General features: G+C 39.7%; 1 protein-coding gene across 2 annotated transcripts in view; it reads right to left on the bottom strand.

The window, feature by feature from the left end:
- Window positions 1-9,164: 9,164 nt before the first annotated feature.
- NALCN (sodium leak channel, non-selective) overlaps window positions 9,165-18,303 on the bottom strand; it is a 233,946-nt gene continuing 224,807 nt past the window's right edge. For both annotated transcript variants that reach the window (XM_085306004.1, XM_085306003.1), the window contains exons 39-43: window positions 17,368-17,525; window positions 16,571-16,721; window positions 14,152-14,301; window positions 13,341-13,458; window positions 9,165-11,436 (exon numbers count right to left, since the gene is read on the bottom strand). In XM_085306004.1, coding sequence (XP_085162130.1) covers window positions 11,243-11,436; window positions 13,341-13,458; window positions 14,152-14,301; window positions 16,571-16,721; window positions 17,368-17,525 — 771 coding nt within the window. In that variant the 3' untranslated portion in view covers window positions 9,165-11,242. The remainder of the gene's footprint in view (window positions 11,437-13,340; window positions 13,459-14,151; window positions 14,302-16,570; window positions 16,722-17,367; window positions 17,526-18,303) is intronic.

The raw sequence follows: 18,303 nt of genomic DNA on the forward strand, positions 1-18,303 counted from the left end.
GAACTGAAGTGTATACACACTTCCCAATGGTTTATTGAAATAGTTTTTCAAGGACTGAGCATCCTTCTTTACAAATGTTTTACTGACTGACTGCTTCTACCCTTAAATCTAAGACATTTCTTTCTAGAATATATTCAGTAAGCCCAGTTTAAAGAGAACTGGGTTCCTGTGGGTTTCTTTTCCCTTTGTACTTGGACCTGTTACCACCCACGCTATGTTCTCATGTGAAAGGCCTCACTACCCACTGAGGGTGCTACAGTTCACAAAAACACTAAAGCACTAGTTATCCACACCGGAGCACTGGCCAACTCTGATCCGAAAAAGATCAGACCTCTGACTGTGTCTGGACTATGCCCTTGCCCAGATTCCCAGGAGACAAAAGGGTCCAAATAGGCAGAGGAAAAAAAGAAAATATCCCAGACAAGTTACTGATTTTTTTTTCTTCTGGAGCCACGGACAAAGCTATACTTCTAGTAAATGGCCTGCAGTCAGACCCCCAGCAAGCACCGCTGAGCTCAAGGTATCTATTACTGAGATGTGCTTTTTTAATGTCAAAACTTCCCCCCATCTCTGACACACTTTACAAATGGGCAGATCTGGGACAGCATAGCTCTTTAATTCTATCTTGTGCGATGCAGGATTCGTGAACCCAGTCACATTAGGATAGGGGAAGCAACTGAAATGATGGCCAGTGCTGAAGTAAAAAAGCAAACTCCAGCTTAGCTGTTGGAGTCCTCCATTGCAGTGAAGAACTCATTCATATATCTCCTGACAGGTGTAGTCCTCAAATATTACCTTTTTGGGAAAATCTGATTCAAACATTCAAGACCTAAAAAACATGTTAACTTCAAGGAAGACACAACTGTGGAAACTCTACCACTCCCTCACATTCCAGGCCTCAAACAACTGATAGCCTAAATGACAAGCACACAGCAGCCAAACTACAACAGGGATTGCTTTAGCTAAGTGTCAGGTGGCATGTATCATGCCTTGGCTACCCTAGATGGTCTGTTCTGCTGGATGCTATTTTTTAGCATTTACATGCTATTTTTTTTGTAGAAGGCAAACAGTCCTAAGGGTTACTGAGCACTTGAAGAGCAGAGCATGCATATGTCTTACCTGTAGGCATGCGCTCGCCATCACCCACACACACTTGAAAGAAGGCAGGTCATGGAAAAGTGAATGACTTGAAAGATCATGTTTGGTCCCACTGTCACAGCTGAGGAGGGAAARGCACAGGAGGAAGCACGTAGTATAGCTAAGTAGTGAAGGTGTAACCACCTCAGACTGGGAAGCTGTCAGGTTAAGGAAGTCCTTCTCTGCAGCTTGTGCTTTTAACAACTCCTTCCACCCATTGCTCAATAGAAACACCTCATCAGAGACCAACATCACTCTCTTTTCCATTAGTTCAACATATCCTATATTTCTCTCTAGCAATGCTTGTATATCGCTCCTCCATCTGGCTAACCCAGCCAAGCTTGTATAACCTTACCCAGGTTTTTCTGTTTGAAGGCAAGTACTGAAGAGGTTCATACAAGAAATAAAGCAGGGTGTTAGAATTCTGACTCTTAGTTTCATTAATGACCTTGGCTTTGAAGCAACCTGAGATATCTTGCAACATCATTTACAAGAGGAAAGAGTTTTTAAAGTGTGCTTTAAGGACTTCCTTTTCCCTCTRACTATTAATTTTACAGTGTACTATATACTCACTTGCAGGTGTTAGTAATGATAACTCTCGTGCCAATTATAGCTCTGACTTGGCACAGAAATCATATAGCTGTGCAGTTGCTCTTCTCATGCCCGAAGAACATATGTTTCCCTCTTACTTCTGCACTTCTACTTTGGGGAAAACATTGTGCTAAACAGGTGGCATGGGCTTTCTTCCTGGTTTTCTCAGGTCATTTAAAACAGAATCTACTGGAGACACATACGAGACAACTTTTGTCTAAATTTACCTCTGTTACTTAACCTACTCTTTCCCAGAGGTGCCTTCCACTCCTCAGGCATTCATTACCACCCTGATACCTTGAAAAATGATGGATATGTTAGTGCAATCTTTACCTAGCCACACCTCTGGCGTAAAGATTTGCCTGGGCTGCCATAACAACCTGCATCCAAATTTGGGCCTCTCTCTGTCTTTCCATCCTAGGCCTGTGGGTCTCACAGGCGTAAGAAAGAATAGGAAAATGCTTTTTCATCCTCCATCCCACCCAAGACAGATAAGAAGCTCTAAGCTCTTTCCTGAAAAGAAAAGCTTATTCCTAAGCCAAAGGAAGAAACACTTTCTGATCCTTTTCCTAATTTGTAAGGCTTTTTTTTTTCTTCACTGCTCCCAGTATTTCAGTTGGCATCCTACTGATCATTTATGTAAGAGAAGAGGAAGATGTCTTTACATTTCACAGAGAAAACATGATCAGTTGCACTCCTAAGTYGTGATAAAAGCATTTCACAGCTGCACATGTACAAGAAAGAAATAGCTTCATTAGTATCACACATAAAAACATACACATACTTTGTCCCCAGCTTGAAGAAGATGTATGATGTGCCCCTGAATCAGTGTTCAGTTACAGGTGTGGTGTTACCATTGTATCCTCCTCTGTTCAGTTTGATGGAAYTTGTGAGTCAGTTCACTTGTTCCCAACTCTTTTATTAGGCTGTTTGCTTTGTTATCAAGTGGTGAAATGCAAAGCACCTTTCGTAGGAGGTGCTTATCTGTCTTCAGCATTAGAGTCCTTGGTTCACCTTTTTGTGCTTATGCGCATTCACTGTCATCTTGCAGCAGCTTAGATGCTGGTTATATAGGTCCTTTCTTCTATTCAGGCCTCTAGTGAAAAGCCTCATAAGGTAACAGGTAAATTGACCTTCCCAGAGCACCTGGAGCACTGGCATGACAGGATGTGTCCTTGCAGAGCATCGAGAACCAAATCTGTTYGTCATTGAAAAAAACATTCTGGGTCACAGATCTTTCTTTGCGACCCCAGGTTACAGTGGTGAAGGTCCATCAAAGAACCATCCTCCCTGGTTACCCAGTATTGTGCACCCTGTGGGGTGAAACAACTCTTTCTACTGATGAACTTCGATTAGTATGAAAGTCTGAGTGCTTGGTGGCCACAGCATAGTCCTATGTCCTTTGTAAACAGCCCCTAAAGACCTCCTGGCTACTACAATCCTTTGATTTGAAGTCTGCTTCATGGCTGTGCATAGCACTATCGTGACATCCCCCTCCCCCAGTGCCTTGCTCACTAACCCCCTGTGAGTTAGTTAGCAGTCACTAGTGAGRTGGGATGGCAAACTCCTAAGAGGCATTCCCTATTCGCTTCATCACATGAAAAGAAAACTAATATCTGCAGGGAAGCTCTGCATAGAGCATGGAAAACTATTTTGTGCATCCTGTATTCTGCCTCTGCTGCTGACCATTCCACAGCGTTAGCAGGACTCTCAGCTGWAGCAGGGCTTTTCCGAGGAATGATGTCTGGGGAAACACATACAGGGTCTCTTCAGCTATAGCTTTTTTTTTTTTTTTTCCTTCCCTCTTACGTGTCCTTGTTGCCCTGATCYGTTTGCTGCATGACTGCTGTGTTTGCAGCAGCCTCTTTATCAACAGGACAATCACAGAAATTGCCAGAATTTCCTCCATCTCTCTGTTTTGGGCTCCAGATTACATTATCTGCTAGTAGGTATCCCACAGCACACTTGAAGAAAGATGTCTTCTCTGTCTCTCTCTCTCACCCCCTCTTAGCACACAAAAGCTGAGCAATGTAGGAGACCTTTGACCATAATGCTAAATGGGGTAGGCAGCTACAACAGCAAATGGTAAATGTGCCTTCACTGCAAAATAGCARTGTACTGTATACTCACAGGCTGTGTATCAGTTCTGGGAAATCACTTAGCAATGCTATGAAACACTTGCAGCAAATTTCCTATCATAGGATCATAAGGTTGGAAGGGACCTCTGGAGATCATCTAGTCCAACCCTCAGCATAGCTCRTATGGGGACTGGACCTGCGACCTTGGCATTAGCAGCACCATACTCTAACTAGCTGAGCTAAACCTGCCCCCATGTAGATATGCCTTGAATTTTTTGACTAATTCATAGGTAATTTGTTTAAAGAACCCTTGGGTGAGATTGCTTACTCTGCAAGTATTTCAATATGGCATAACGTTTTGTGATTCATGTTAGATAAACTTCTGGGAGGAATCCCAACATAAAGAGTRTAAACAGTAATGTTAAGTGAAAATATGGACATATGACTGTGGGTGAACTGCCACAACTGAACAAGTCATTGTGCACAGCTGAACATGGTACATATGTGGGCATGTATGTGAAACTGTGAAATAAAATATATTAGCTAAAAGTGACCATTAAGGAGCAAGACCATCGTGGGCTCACTGTAGCCAAAGAGAATTTCAGGCTGATTTCAATGGACTTTTTGTCTACCATCCTATGCTTCTTCTTCCCTCTCTCTCACTGTAAAAATCATAAAAAAAAAAAAAAAAGAAAAAAAAAAAGAAACCCTCAAAGCACTCCCTGCTTTTCATGCTTTTCATTTTAAAGCATAGAAAGAAAGTAGCATTTTAAACATTTCTTCAAATTATTGGCTATCAGTTGATAAATATCTTGAATATATTTCCCATCTAATCAGAGCCTGTAAGTGAACATATGTAGGTGCTTGCATTCAGGCAAAGAAAATCCAGATATGAAAAAGAGGTGTCACAATTCAAATCATTGAGCATATTTTCTCTGGCTCAGAAAATAAAACATGGGTTTACTTTGTGGTATAAGATTTCTGATGTCCTTAGCTACTTGCTTCTTCAGCTGTAGGTGCTAGATTTTGAATTTTCCTGGAATTGAAATATGAATATGAGCTGCACTGCAGCTGATATGCAAATATGACAATCATTGGAGGCAGAGAAAATGAAATGTTAATACTAGCACAATCTTCTATTACAACTTCTGTGTATCATACACAAGTGGGACACGCAAATGTCATCGTTTTACCAAAAAGTGACACCTCCACAGACAAAATAAAGCAAAGCAGTTTGGTAAGTACAGTAATGTTAATGAAAGGTCCCTTGTCCTAAAACGATGCTTGAAATTTCTTTGCAATTCTAAAATAGTGTGTGTGTGTGTGTGTGTGTGTGTACGCGCATGAAGCCTATGTAAAGCAGTGTTAGCCCTCTAGTGTTAAAAGAGAGCTGAAATTTGTCATGGTTCTGCAATGCCTCAGCTATTGGAAAGCGTTTGCTGAAATGGCTTTGCTGCGGCATTTCTGACCGTGTAGCTCAGGAGGAAAATGATGTTTGATTGCAGCTGAGGATGACAGAAGCTATATTAAAATAATGGATGGCTGGGTAGCTGGGCAGGCTTGGAGAACCCGTCTTTGCAGATCGYGCTAAGATCTTTTCCTACTGAAAAGCGCTGGTTAACTTCAGAGAGGAAATACTTCGTAAAGGCAATCCAACTCCAGGTTAACAGCAGTTGTACAAACTCTGCCTAAACAGCTAGGTAAGAGCGAGCCAGTGGTCCCTGGCTCTGAGGGTGCAAGGCACGTGCTGCACGGCCCCTCTGCAGAAATCCAGCCACATCCACACCGCGTAACGCGTGTTCTTGAATGTCCCCTGGGCCCCTCTATGGCCCTAATAAATAGTCACCATATTCTGGTGTGTTCTGCTCAGCTATTCTCATCTCTTGGAGCAGGGCAAGGGATGCATCGCACTGACTGGAGCGGTGCTTTTACAGCCTGAAACGGAAAGGATGTGCTGCACGTGCAGAGGCAAGCCAGGGGCACTTGTGCCCAAGGGTACAAAGATGCTCACTGCGTATCTGAGGACCGTGCAAGGCAGAGGGAGCCAAACCCAGGGCTTATCTCAAATCTGTCTTGGGAGCAGTTCCTGGAATGATTTGCCCCAAACTGCCCCAAAATATCTTGATGAAAACTGGTTGGAGTGGCCTAAAGCAGAGCCAGGGTGTGACGGCAGACTGGTGGCATGGCCAGTCCATGGTCCAGGAAGCTCCTCCTCGRTCTGCTTTTATTTAGCAGTTCAGCTGCTCCTGGAGACTTCGCTTCTAACTGTCGCAACTGTATAATTAAAGATGTGGTTTTTAAAGCCAATTAAGATAGCTGATGGGTAGAACTGCAGGAGTGCTCTTGCAATTAGAATAAAACCAAGAYTGGTTTGAGTTTAACACAGATCAACAGAAAAAAAACAATCTTTAAACTGAAATAAGCATTTCCAGAGATATKCAAACTGAGACAGAGAAAACAATTTACAAGTTAAGTTTAAGCAAGCACAACTTCCTCATGTAGATAAGACTTTACAGATATGTGCCGAATTGATGTACACATATAAAGTTAAAATGCATTTAAAGGCTGAAGTCAAAGAAATGTTCTTGCTGCTGCTGATCTGATTCAGATTAAAGTTTTAATAYGTGGATATTTAATCGTGGGCTACTTTACAGAGCTCAGAAGAAGAAGCAATTGGGTGAAGAGTTAAACCTGCCGAGTTCAGGGCATTATGATTTCCAGTGGGAGAAGTGCTGGAGTTGGTTRCAAGCAGCTGCACTGGAAACCTTCTTAGGTGAACAGCAGATAAAACCTGATCTGGTCCTCCRGAGTGTCTGCAGCATAGCGGAAGCTTAATTGCGCACTTATCATCACAGATCTCAAAGCTTCGGCAAAACACGGGGGGTGAGCCTTGCCGTGGCAGTCAGGTGTTCTCAGCTGCCTGAGCCCCACGGAGCAGGAGGTTTCCCTTTCGCGGAGGAGCCAGCGGAAGGGGCTCTGTGGCCCCTCAGCCTCCGCCAAACACTGCAGTGTTTTACCTCCGTTTGGGAGCGGTTGCAGCTGGGAAGCTTGGTTTTGCCATGGGCAATGCCTACAGGGACACCACAAAAACTGATCGCAATTTGTCTGGTAACACCGGAGGACTTGGTAAACAGCTGAGAAGGGACTGGAGAAGGGGATCTGTTCTTTCCTAGAGATGCTTAGTTTTTGAAATATCAAACACACTTGGGAAGAAGTCTGGCAAAGGTGCAGCAAACCAACATTTTGACTAAATCAGTTTAAGCAAATATAGCAAAATGTTCATTATTGTGCGGTTTTTAGCATACTGATAATGAAGGCAATGATCTACTTTTTCTTTACATGAGTATGATGTTGTTCTTATGCTGGACACAGAAAAATGAAATCTATAGGATGGACTCAAAAACAAATCTGGGTGAATTTTTGTGCATAAAAACAGTTAATAGACAAAAAGAGCTTTTGACTGACAAAAAATATTCACAATTTAAGTCATATATAGCAAATGGGTTTTGATGATTTTTAAATAAAGTCAAAACATTAAAATTCTTCATTTTGCGACAGAGGTGCATTTGAGAAATTAACACATTAAAAAGAAGATAAAACTTTCTAAAAATAAAACTTTTTTTGTTTTCTTGGCTCGGTAAGTACAACTGTGAATCCTGACTTTATGTAGAAATACATTTTTTTTTTCAAATAGGTGCTGAAATAGAAAAGGTTCTTTTCCTTTTTCTCTTCTTCCTCTTCTTTGATGCGAACTTGTGGAAGAGGGGTTAAAACACCACTGCCTGTACACTTAGCTTGCTGATGGGTTAATAACTCAGTGCCTAGAGCTTCTTCATCAAGAACAATGGGCAACARCTGCTAATGGGGTCCAACACTAGAGCCCTTGGGAGTAAGAGGAAGGTTAATTGAATTCCAGTGAGGCTTCCTTTGTGCTCCAGAGCTTCTGARCAAACCAAGGCAACCAACTTTCCAGATATCGGCCTATGTATTGCGGGAAGTTCATCTGTGATGTGACCAAATTGCCTTCAATAGAAGCAATGAGTTTAGCCTCCTAAAGCTAAACTCAAGGACACAGAGATACGTACACTGGTAATTTTGACTGACAAGTCACACTAGTGTTCTTCTGTACTTGTGAAAATGTTGTGAGAGGACAAAAATGTGCTTTCTGGATGGGAAGCTAATCACAGATCTTGCTTGCTAGGGTGCCAGATGTACTGTTACAACAGTGAGAGCTCTTTTTTGGTTTCAGTTTTCATGGCTGTTCCTGTCTCCACAATGATAAGAGCTGTAGGCATGTTGTGGGGAAAAAAAAAAAAAGAGAGAGAGAGAGAGAAAGAGAGAAAAAAAGATTATCCTCATAAAGGATAAAGTTTCCTCTGAAGCTGTGATGCTGGGCTTTGAATGTAGACAATGAAAATAACATAATGTTATTTCCCAGATATTTAAGCCTGATTGGTCCTAATTAACTAAAACAATGATGGCATTTCCAGCTTGCCAGACAAAAGTGTACTTTATGTTTTTAGCTCTTAATTCAGTTGGATACCATCTACCAGCAAAGGATTTCAGGTTATTAATTTCTTCATTACAAACTTGCTTATCTGAAATCTGACCTGACTATGAAATCATATTTCATAGTGTCAGAGATACATGTCTGCTACATGTTCTCAGACTTCCCACAAGGCAGTTTTTATCCGAGTCCTAGTAATGCGCCCTACATATCTTGCCCCCACACAAGCCTTGAGGACCTTTGCGACTTGCTTCTTACGGGACGGAGCTCCCACAGTGGATGAAAAGAAGTCTAAACATTTTCTTCTTTTCATTTTTATAGGTAACTCTGGGATTGATTCCATGAGCCAAGAGCATTGTAGGTAGGAATATTCCCCTGGCAATTTTTACCTTACAAATCACGGGGGATTCCTGGATCAAACAATTTACCCTGCAAGTGGGTTCTCAAGAAAGCAATGCTAAGCTATTCATCCCCCATGTTTTGCAAGGTATTAGAAGGCAGTTTATGGAAACTATCACAATCTTCCCCCACCACACTTACCTCTAGTACACACACACGCATACACACATTCACATGCAGGCTCTCAAGTGGAGAAATGGGGTAAAATAAAATTAAATAAACGAACACTCCTATTTAGTCTCATCTTCTGAGTAAGAATCCCTGTGACACTACTGATAAGTTTGGTTGCTGAACTTCTCTCCAAAAATATCTGAGGCCCTCCAATTAAAAGCTTTAGAAAGCACTGCTTTAAATAATCATCTACAAACCACACAGCCAGTCACTATGCAGCATTATCACAGATGAGCTGGATATAGCGAATGCAGCTAGAATGAAAACCAGAAGGATGAATATTGCTTAAAGCAACTCACTTTTATTGACAGAGTACTGTAAGGCAAGGAAAATGTTTGCCAGATTTTTTAAAAAGAAGATTTGCAGCAAGAATGGTTCAGAAAGATCTGCAGTTCAATATATTATTGAAATTCAAATATACTATCTTTTATAAATCCAATATTTATCTTATTGTCATATATACAAAAGCTGAACTTAAACTAACACAAAACAGAACACAAAATACTGGGTTTGCATATGAAGTTTTGTTGATGGTTTATAATCTAGCCAAGTAAACAAGAGAACGCACACATTCCATTACATAGGTCGTAATTTAGAGTTGACCAATTTTAAACTTAAATATACCAAAAAAAGACATAATGAAACCATCAAATACAGATGTGTTTGATATTACTGTTTTGAAAAAAAATCTAAAACATGTTTAACAATACACACAGAATAAAACATTGATAGATGCCAAGAAAACTGTATTTTATGGCCAAAACTAATTTTGCATTTATGGTGAAGGCATCTGTGAAAACAATGCTGTATTCTGACCATTCCACATTAATATTTTGGCCAGAAAACATTGTGAAGCACTGGCTTTTTGTCAGCTCTTTAGAGGATACATACTTTAAGTGGTGATGTACATTAACTGTGAGCCTCTCACAAGATCTCACATCAGGGCATGTTAGAGCAACCTATCATTTCCATAGGAAACAATGGTAATGGAAAGGTCCCAGCTATGCTACAAAAGCYGGTTGGGGGCCTAGCTACAAAATCTACAACCTCGTAGTGTTTCCCTGAGGGAAAGGCAAATCCTTAGCTCACATATTTAGATAGTCTTAAATTTTGAAACTAACAAAATGTTAGTTTTTTCTCTCCTGCTTTTTGCTGCTTTTCTTCCCCACTTCTGTGTCTGCATAGCACTGGCCTTCCACTGTAAAGAATTTTTATGAACGGGACAGCTGCTTTTTCACTGTAGATAATGTAGCATTACTGGTGCTTCATAAAATAAAAGAATATCAGCATACGTTAAAGTATAATGTACCTGGATAGAAGGAATAAAGATACTTAACCACAGTACAGCATCATGCTTTAGCTTTGCAAGACTAGAGCATGAATAGTAACACGGATAAGTAAAATTTGCTTCTATCTGAGAAAAACTGAACTGTGTTTTAAAAGTCTTACAATACTACTCTGCAGTGAGAACCCCCAACATGCTAATTTTTATCACATAGACAAGATCAGAGTTATCTCACAATCACACATGGAAATGGGATGTAATTAACAGGAGAATGGCAGCATACATATATGTAATTAGCAAATGAACAACGTAATGTGATAATGAAGCACAAACCGTATTTTTCATGTGGAGGTCTTTTGCTGGATGTGTAAATGCACAGTTTTCATGTCCTTTGTCCTTTTTTTTCTGTTTTCTGTATGAAAATCAAGCACTTTGCATAATTAACCAAAGCCCAAAGATATTTACATTTTAAAAGCCAATCCTTCATCTTCTGATTTTTAAATGAGTTATCCTGTATCTTGCATATTTTAAAAAAATGTCCAGAAAAAGCTTAGGTTTATAATTCAGAATCTGTATTTTGTAAAAATACTTCCCTTGAACATGAAGTCAGTGCTGACCTCTTCAGGTCATTTGTGAATAATAAACTCTTTCTAAAGAAATGTTACTAAATAAGAACTGAGGGAAAACACAAAAAGAAGAAATAATTGCCTCTAAATTGTAAAATGTTGCCACTTTCAAGTACAGTACAAGATGAAAAACATCAGAGATGTGTATATCAAAATGTGTGAAATCTTTCAAAGYTCTGTCTCTGCTAAAGGCAATATAGTCTCTCTGGCTTTATTAGGACTGCTATTTTATACAAGTTTCTTAAAGTACAGTTAATATTTATAGAGATGAAATCTAACATACAGGTGTGTGTTATTCTTCATATGGCAGAAGGATAAGCACTTGAAAATCCTATGACATTGATTTTAAATAAATCATATACCACATAGCATCAGTATGTTCAATTCTAAACATAGAAAATTAGGTTGTATTGAAGTGGYTGTTGTTGCAATATGACTTAAATTTTTCTCAGATATCAAGAAGGTCCTCTCCACTCTCATCACTCTCCACAGTTAATTGCCTTGTCCACCACTTCTTGACTTCTGATCCACAAGAAGCAGCATCAGACATGGGATTCATCTTGCATACAACAGATTTCATAGTTGAACGTCCACCAAAGCGCAGGTTGACTGAAGACACTGAATGGCTTATTGGTTTGGGGGCTACAAAATTAAACAGAAAGTTCTGTATTAGAGTAGGTCTTCTTCTTGAACATTTTAGCTTGAACATTCAGGTAGAGCTAGCTGGACAGTGAYAGCTTTAAACTGATTTAGTGCAGAAACTGTAAGGCTCTATCCAACCTTATTGTTCATCCCTGCTCCCCCTAATCTACTAGCAGAGCAGTTCAATTGAGCAGTGCCTAATTTCCTTCTATCAGGATAGCTGATGCAGTAGGTCTTTCCTTAGCTGGCTAATTGTAACCTAAACATTTCAGGCAGTAAGTACACAAGCTGATCTGCTGGAAATAGTAAAAGTGGTAAGTTCCACAAACAAGGAGGGAAAAGAGCATTTGACGGTGGCAGCTAGATCCATAAAGTGACATTTGACTATGGCCTAATGGTGCAAGTCAGTACAAGATGCTGGTGTTTAGGAAAGTACTAAAACTCATATGTAATTATATGAAAAATACAATCGATACTAATGAGGCTATTTGTTATCTTAAATACATGACTTTGTAGGATTGGGGGCGAGTACTCATCGTCTGTGGACTGGACCTCAGACAGGGAGGCACCCCTCTGAAGTTGTGCAGCAATGACCTTTCAGGATTCAAGCAGCCAAGATCAATTCTAGGAAAGGAAACCCTCTACTGCTCAGTCCCATTTGAAAAGCCTACCCAGTTGTCTACAGTAATACAYTCCCTTTCGTACTCTTTCCCCTGGCCCAACAAATTTTGACTTTCTTTCCTGCTTAGTGACACTCAGCTGAAAGATGTCAATTGAAACCTACCTAATAAGCTGTCCCATTTCTTGGACAAGTACTCTAATCAAAAACTAGATATACAGATATATATCTAGTATATATATGTAYAGATATGCTATATATAGTGTATATATATAGTATATCTACATATATATATATACACTAGATATATAAACTAAAACTATAAAGACACTCACAGCATGACTATGCCTTCCACTTCCACCTATATATGATTAGAGTCTGAACAGTGACAATCTTTAAAGGCAGCACCCTCCCTCAGAACAGTAACACTACACTCATGTCTAGCAGCCAACAGAAAGATTAGGACTGATGAAAGCTGAAAGCAAATTGACGTACACACCCATGGACCCTTTCCAAATATGCTGCTCAGGAGATATGGSAGGCAGCAGAGGCAAATGTACTCTTTAAAGGAAAAATTTTAAGGCTGGGAAAGTGCTCCTGAGATAAAGCCTGAATGAGGTTTCAAATTTTGCTGTGCACTTCCTCCTTCCCTCCCTCTCTCCAATAAGCATCCTCCCATACGGCACAGTTTAGCCTTTATTTTCTAGTGGGCTGTAGTTACTAGGATAACTTGAGGATGTATCCTGGAAAATAAAGAGGAAATTGATTATATACTCTGCCAAGTCATGGCTGAACTAAGATATAAAAATGTATTGTGGTGTAAGATATACATTGCACACCTGGTAGAGCTAGGCAAGACACGGCACTCATGTTACTACTGCTGTTAGGAGAAACTTAATTTACTTTCACTGTGCTTTATGAGATGAAAGTGAACTCTAAATGCACCAGATGCTATCCAAACATATGGGAAGATACAGCCCCCAACCCAAAGCTCCCAAGTAAATGGATGACAAATAAAAAATTGTATGTGGCAATGCTTGAGCACATCTTCCAGACTTTCAGATGTGGGAGGGAGGGGAGTGACTGCTGTATTTCAGTGTGTGTAAGTGTAGAGAAACACTGATGTGGTTGCAAGCAGCAGGCAGGAGGTAGCACCATGAATCTGGGAGCCTCTCCCTTAATTCTTGCTCCACTGTRTGTCTATGTTGCTAATGCATAAAGCTTTGTAAAGGCCTTGTTGTGTACAGCACTGATTTGGCATTACTGCTACACATTCTTCACTTACCTGATGGCAARCGCCATTGTCCAAATTTCCGTTGAGGTTTCCCAGCATCTGCAGAGTCTTGTCGATATCCGCCTCTGTCAGAAAGGGTTGGACTAAGGAGTTGCTGTTGGCTACTTGTCTGAATAGAGAAAAAAGAATCTCAATTATAGTTCCCCATTGCATGGTCTGACCACTCTTAGAAGGGTTATCTAACCTTTCTAATCTATTTCCAAGCTTCATACACAAACACAAATGAAATACATTGCCCTTTCTTGAGGCAGCATGGATATTGTTCTTTACTATCTCAAAAGTCTAAAACTAACAAGAAAAGAAAGATTATTTGCCTTCCATTCCACTACACAATCCCATGGAAGGATACAAAATTGTTCCCAGCCTTCTGCAGTGGAGTGCTTATGCTGTACCGAGATTTCCTGCTCTGGAAAAACCCTGATCTCCTAGTGACAGGACCCAGTATGCCCAATGTTGTCATTCACATTGTACAGGCTACTCCAAAATTCTTGAGCAGCAAAAATTCAAATCCCAGAGCCTRCGCATAACTCATTTTAGAGCTGGAAGTTAGTGCTGCTGAAATCATACAGGTGAGTTTACCCTTTATAATGCTGGCAAGGCAGCAAACTAAGCTGAAGAATAACTATATTTGACCATCTTGCCTTTAAACCTGAATGTAAAGACTGAACAAAACATTGCTTTCAACTTTTCCAATGAAAAAGACATTTACAAACACAAACAGGAAACATGTAAGTTTTTAAAACTTGCTCTAAGTAGTGCTAGTCTTCTGGTTAACATCCCCAACAGTTTTTGTAGGACATACCTCTGGCTGTGCACTGTTATCCTGATTAATAGCATTCACTTCTTCACTTGGCTGTGTTGTCTCAATGCTGGGGGGATTCAGAAATCGGCTCAACTCTTGCTGTTGACTCTCTCGTAGACTATGGATAATGCTGCATGACTGCTGTTGTTTCTATCAAGGTGCAATATTGATGTGACAATAAATAAATAAGTCATTCTTATTTGTGTATCTCAATGTTTGACTCTTTTAAAGTCTTCTAAATATTTAACCAAATAGTAAGTGCCAGATGTGGATTCCAGGTGCACTGATAAAGCTCCATATATCAGATGGCCACTATTTAAATAACATGACTTCTGCTGTATGGCTAGCCTTTATGTAGGAACTGAAGAGTCATACTTATAAACTACATAAAGTGGAAGTCAGGTTCCTCATAACAAACTAGAGTTTAAAAATAGATAAATCACTGAATTTGTGAGTAAAGAGATCATAGATGGATGCAGAAACAAGGAGATTGACAGAGATTCACTAAGAATCAACATGAAAGCAATGAAAAACTTCTGATTGTTTTCATGGCCTTCAGAAGAAGCTGAATAAATGAGACTGAATAAAGCGGTAGTGGAAACCTTAGGAATATCTATGAATTTATAGTACAAATAGAAAAACAAACCTACTACCATTATGATCTTACAATCTAATATGCTTCTAAATTAAAATAAACAGTACTTAGGAAGGGCTTCACTTTCCTGGGTAGTTTTCACATGCTTCCTCTTTAGTGAATAACAAGAGAATTTGAAAATATATATTAACTTCCATAATTACATCCATTTTGTAAAAGGTTCACAGAATGTGAAATGATCTGAGCCACATAATTAGAATGAAATGAATAGCATATTTACTTTAACATAATGTAATTCAATATCATCATGAAATGAACAACCAAATTGAACAAACCCAAAATTGAGAGCTGAGATTAAATTTATTGCCATTATTATTATACAGATGGGATCAAAACAAAACTATTTATCTGCATATGCCTTGAAAGTTGATGTTTCAGATAAAATGAGCATTCAAATTGTACAGTAATTCTTTTTATTAATTTACAAACAGAAAAGACCAGATCCTGTGCACACAGATCTCAGTCAGAAAACCTTCAAATAAGAGAAGTAAGCTTTTATAAAGATCAAAATACCTGGTCTCAGCCTTAGAGTAACTGCAAAATCACCCATCAAGTTGTTCAAGGCAGCCAGAATTTATTTATTTTTTTTATATTAAGGTTGTGAAGAGCTGTCTTTTGGAAAGAGGAAAAGCACAACTGCAAAGTCCATTCCAAATTCCCGTCTTGACCTTGTACCACAAAGTTCTCACAGCAAATCTTTTTTTTTTTTCCACTGAACATTCTCAATATAAATTTCATCTAGGGCAAACTTTGATCACCAAATATTAGAGCTATGCTGAGTAAAGGCAAAAATTTTTCAGACAATCTCAAACACCGAGTAAGCACAATGCAGATACATCGCCGATGCCTATACTAGCAAATTAAAGAGACTGGGATATTCCCTGCAGTGCTGAAGCCCACTGGCAGGCCAGCACTTGCATGACAAGGCTAACCTCTCCTCCAGCACGGAACAAGACAATTGCAACCGCGCTGCCTGTCGGGAGCAGTTTCTGCTCATACTTGCCCCTAACTGTGCCAGGATGGCAATGCTCTCAGAGAGTACGAGTATGCGTGGGCCAAACTGTGCCAAGAATGACACTAATAACAAGTATGCACGATGCCACGCTAGTGCGGAGCCAGTGAGCTGCTCCTGTTTAATTACTAGCATAGACGTAGCCACTGTGCACCATGAGTTTATGTTCCCAGTTTGCATGTGCATGTTGCTATTTTCACACTTGGACACGTGTACATACTGTACTGGAGATTTTGGTGAAACTAAGAGCTCATTTGCCCACAGTTACTGCACTGGCTTATCCAGATGATATTTCCTGATATGAATTGCATTTGAAGAGCCTCTGGGAAACAGTACGGTCTTATATGGCCTATTCTGCAGCCATAGGATCTGCCTAATTATGATGTCTCATGCCAGCGGAGGCAAGGAAATTATATGATTATATTCAGTGACTACACAGGATCAGGCCTATAAGATTTCAGCAAGTTACATCGTTTTTAGTTTATTCCTTTTCACATACATCTTCTGGCTATATTATGAAAAGGCAAATTTTTGACAGGAATACAGCTTTTGCCTTCAGAAGATGCTTATTTTTCTAGCTCTCTGAATCAAGTTGTAACATAATTTCTGCTGACTTAGCAATTGCTATCTGTTTTTTCATATGGATGCTATAGTGGCTTCAGTGTAAATTAAGCGTAGCGACAGCACATTCCACCTTTGTTGACCAGTACAATTTACTGCAACCATTTAAATCCTGTTTTAACTTGACTTACTGCTCTGATTCGCTTTAGACATTTCTTCAGCCACATGCGTATGGTCTGTTTGGCCACCTCCTCTTCTATGGTATATTCTAGCTGTTCCCTAGCAAGTAGCTCTTCCAATTGAAGACTTTTTCTGATATCAACAGATCTATATGAAAGCATGCTGAAAGAAACATTGATATCATGATTATTAAATGCTGATGGCCTTACATTTTAATGTAGAAAATCAACGCTTATAAATACTTAAAAGCTTAGCACAAAAATATTTATGCATGTGCAGTGTAGCTAAAAAATGGTAAGAGGATTCCAGAAAGGAATTGTGGTGCTCAAAGCAAATGAAGATCCTATCACTTATATTTAGGTACCCAACGTAAGTGAGTTCCTAAACTGTAGGYAACTAGGTCATTCACATTTTTGGTTTATTTTTTTAAGTGTAGAAATTTAGATAATGTTCCTGCTTCTATTTTATTTCCAGTCAGATTCACTATCAAGTTGCTACATATGAGGAGACTACTTTGCATTGTTTAGGATACAAGAACAACACGGGATTGCTGGTTAAGAGAAGCTGTCTCAAATAGAAACATTAACATTTCTTGAAGCCTACCCCCCAGGACCTGTGTTCTGCACCTTAAATATTTTTTGCAGGAAAAGAAAAGGGGATAATCTAATTTTTGTATTACACTTAAAACAGCAGTGCTTCTGTGGCTATCAGTTTTGCCTTTTCCCAAGCCTTGCAAATACCTTTTAGCCTCCGGAAAAATACAGGGCACTATAACTATTATACAAATTCAGAGAAAATCTCACAGTACCTCAGTACATCATGGAAAGTGACATCACCACCGTTATGGAGCCGTTCCATTTCATAGCACATGTGCTTGAACAAGAGCTTGTCCTTGTCAAGGTCCACCTCCAGCCTGCCACGCAGAAGCCTCAGCAGAAATTTCACTCGGAAGGTAGGGATTACCCCCTGGGTAAAATTGCATAATAGCTGGTTACTTATTACTGTGATCTAACCACCAACTCGGGCATTCTGTTAGACCAGTGAGAGAAATACTATTTCTCTGAAGACTCTGCATCAAATCCTAGCCCACTTAAGTCAATGGGAATGCATTACTAAAGAATACCGACGTGTAGCTAACTCTTTGGCACGTGTAGATCAGTCACAGTTCATGGAAGGCTTTGCTCTTATTTGGATGATATGAGAATCTGCACTGTTCATTTTGTCGGAGATTTACAACATTGCTTTGGAGATTTGGCTTCCCCGTTTGCATTAATTTGTAAGGAGAATTATATGCCTAAATAGCTGCCTTTGAAAAGCTGAAGTGAAACTACAGTTTAAACATTCACAGTCAGATCTATYACCTGCTGTACAACTGTCCCCTTTGATGTTCGTCTTGGGACAGGAATATATTGCTAGTTCTCCAACTTTTCAAAGATCATCTGCACTAAGATTCAACCTAGTACATGTAGTACTTCCTATAACAATAACTTTGAACTGCTGTTAAAACAYTAGAAGTGAAAGTATTTCCCTCCAAAACTGCAGTATCCATTTTCTTTAATTATTATGCTCTGTTAAATGAACTTGACTGGAACTATTTTTGCCATAATGTGTTCCACCTGAGAGATAGATACTGTCCGTTCCGGACACACTGGATGTAGAGCCCTCCACCTCCACTAGCAAGGACTGCGACTTCTGCCTCCAGCACAGWCACAATTTCTCTCAGTGGATAAAGAAATAACTCTTT

This window comes from Rhea americana, unplaced genomic scaffold (assembly GCF_003343005.1).
Source record: "Rhea americana isolate MKP2758 unplaced genomic scaffold, rheAme1 scaffold_23, whole genome shotgun sequence".
In the NCBI taxonomy this organism is placed as follows: Eukaryota; Metazoa; Chordata; class Aves; order Rheiformes; family Rheidae; genus Rhea; species Rhea americana.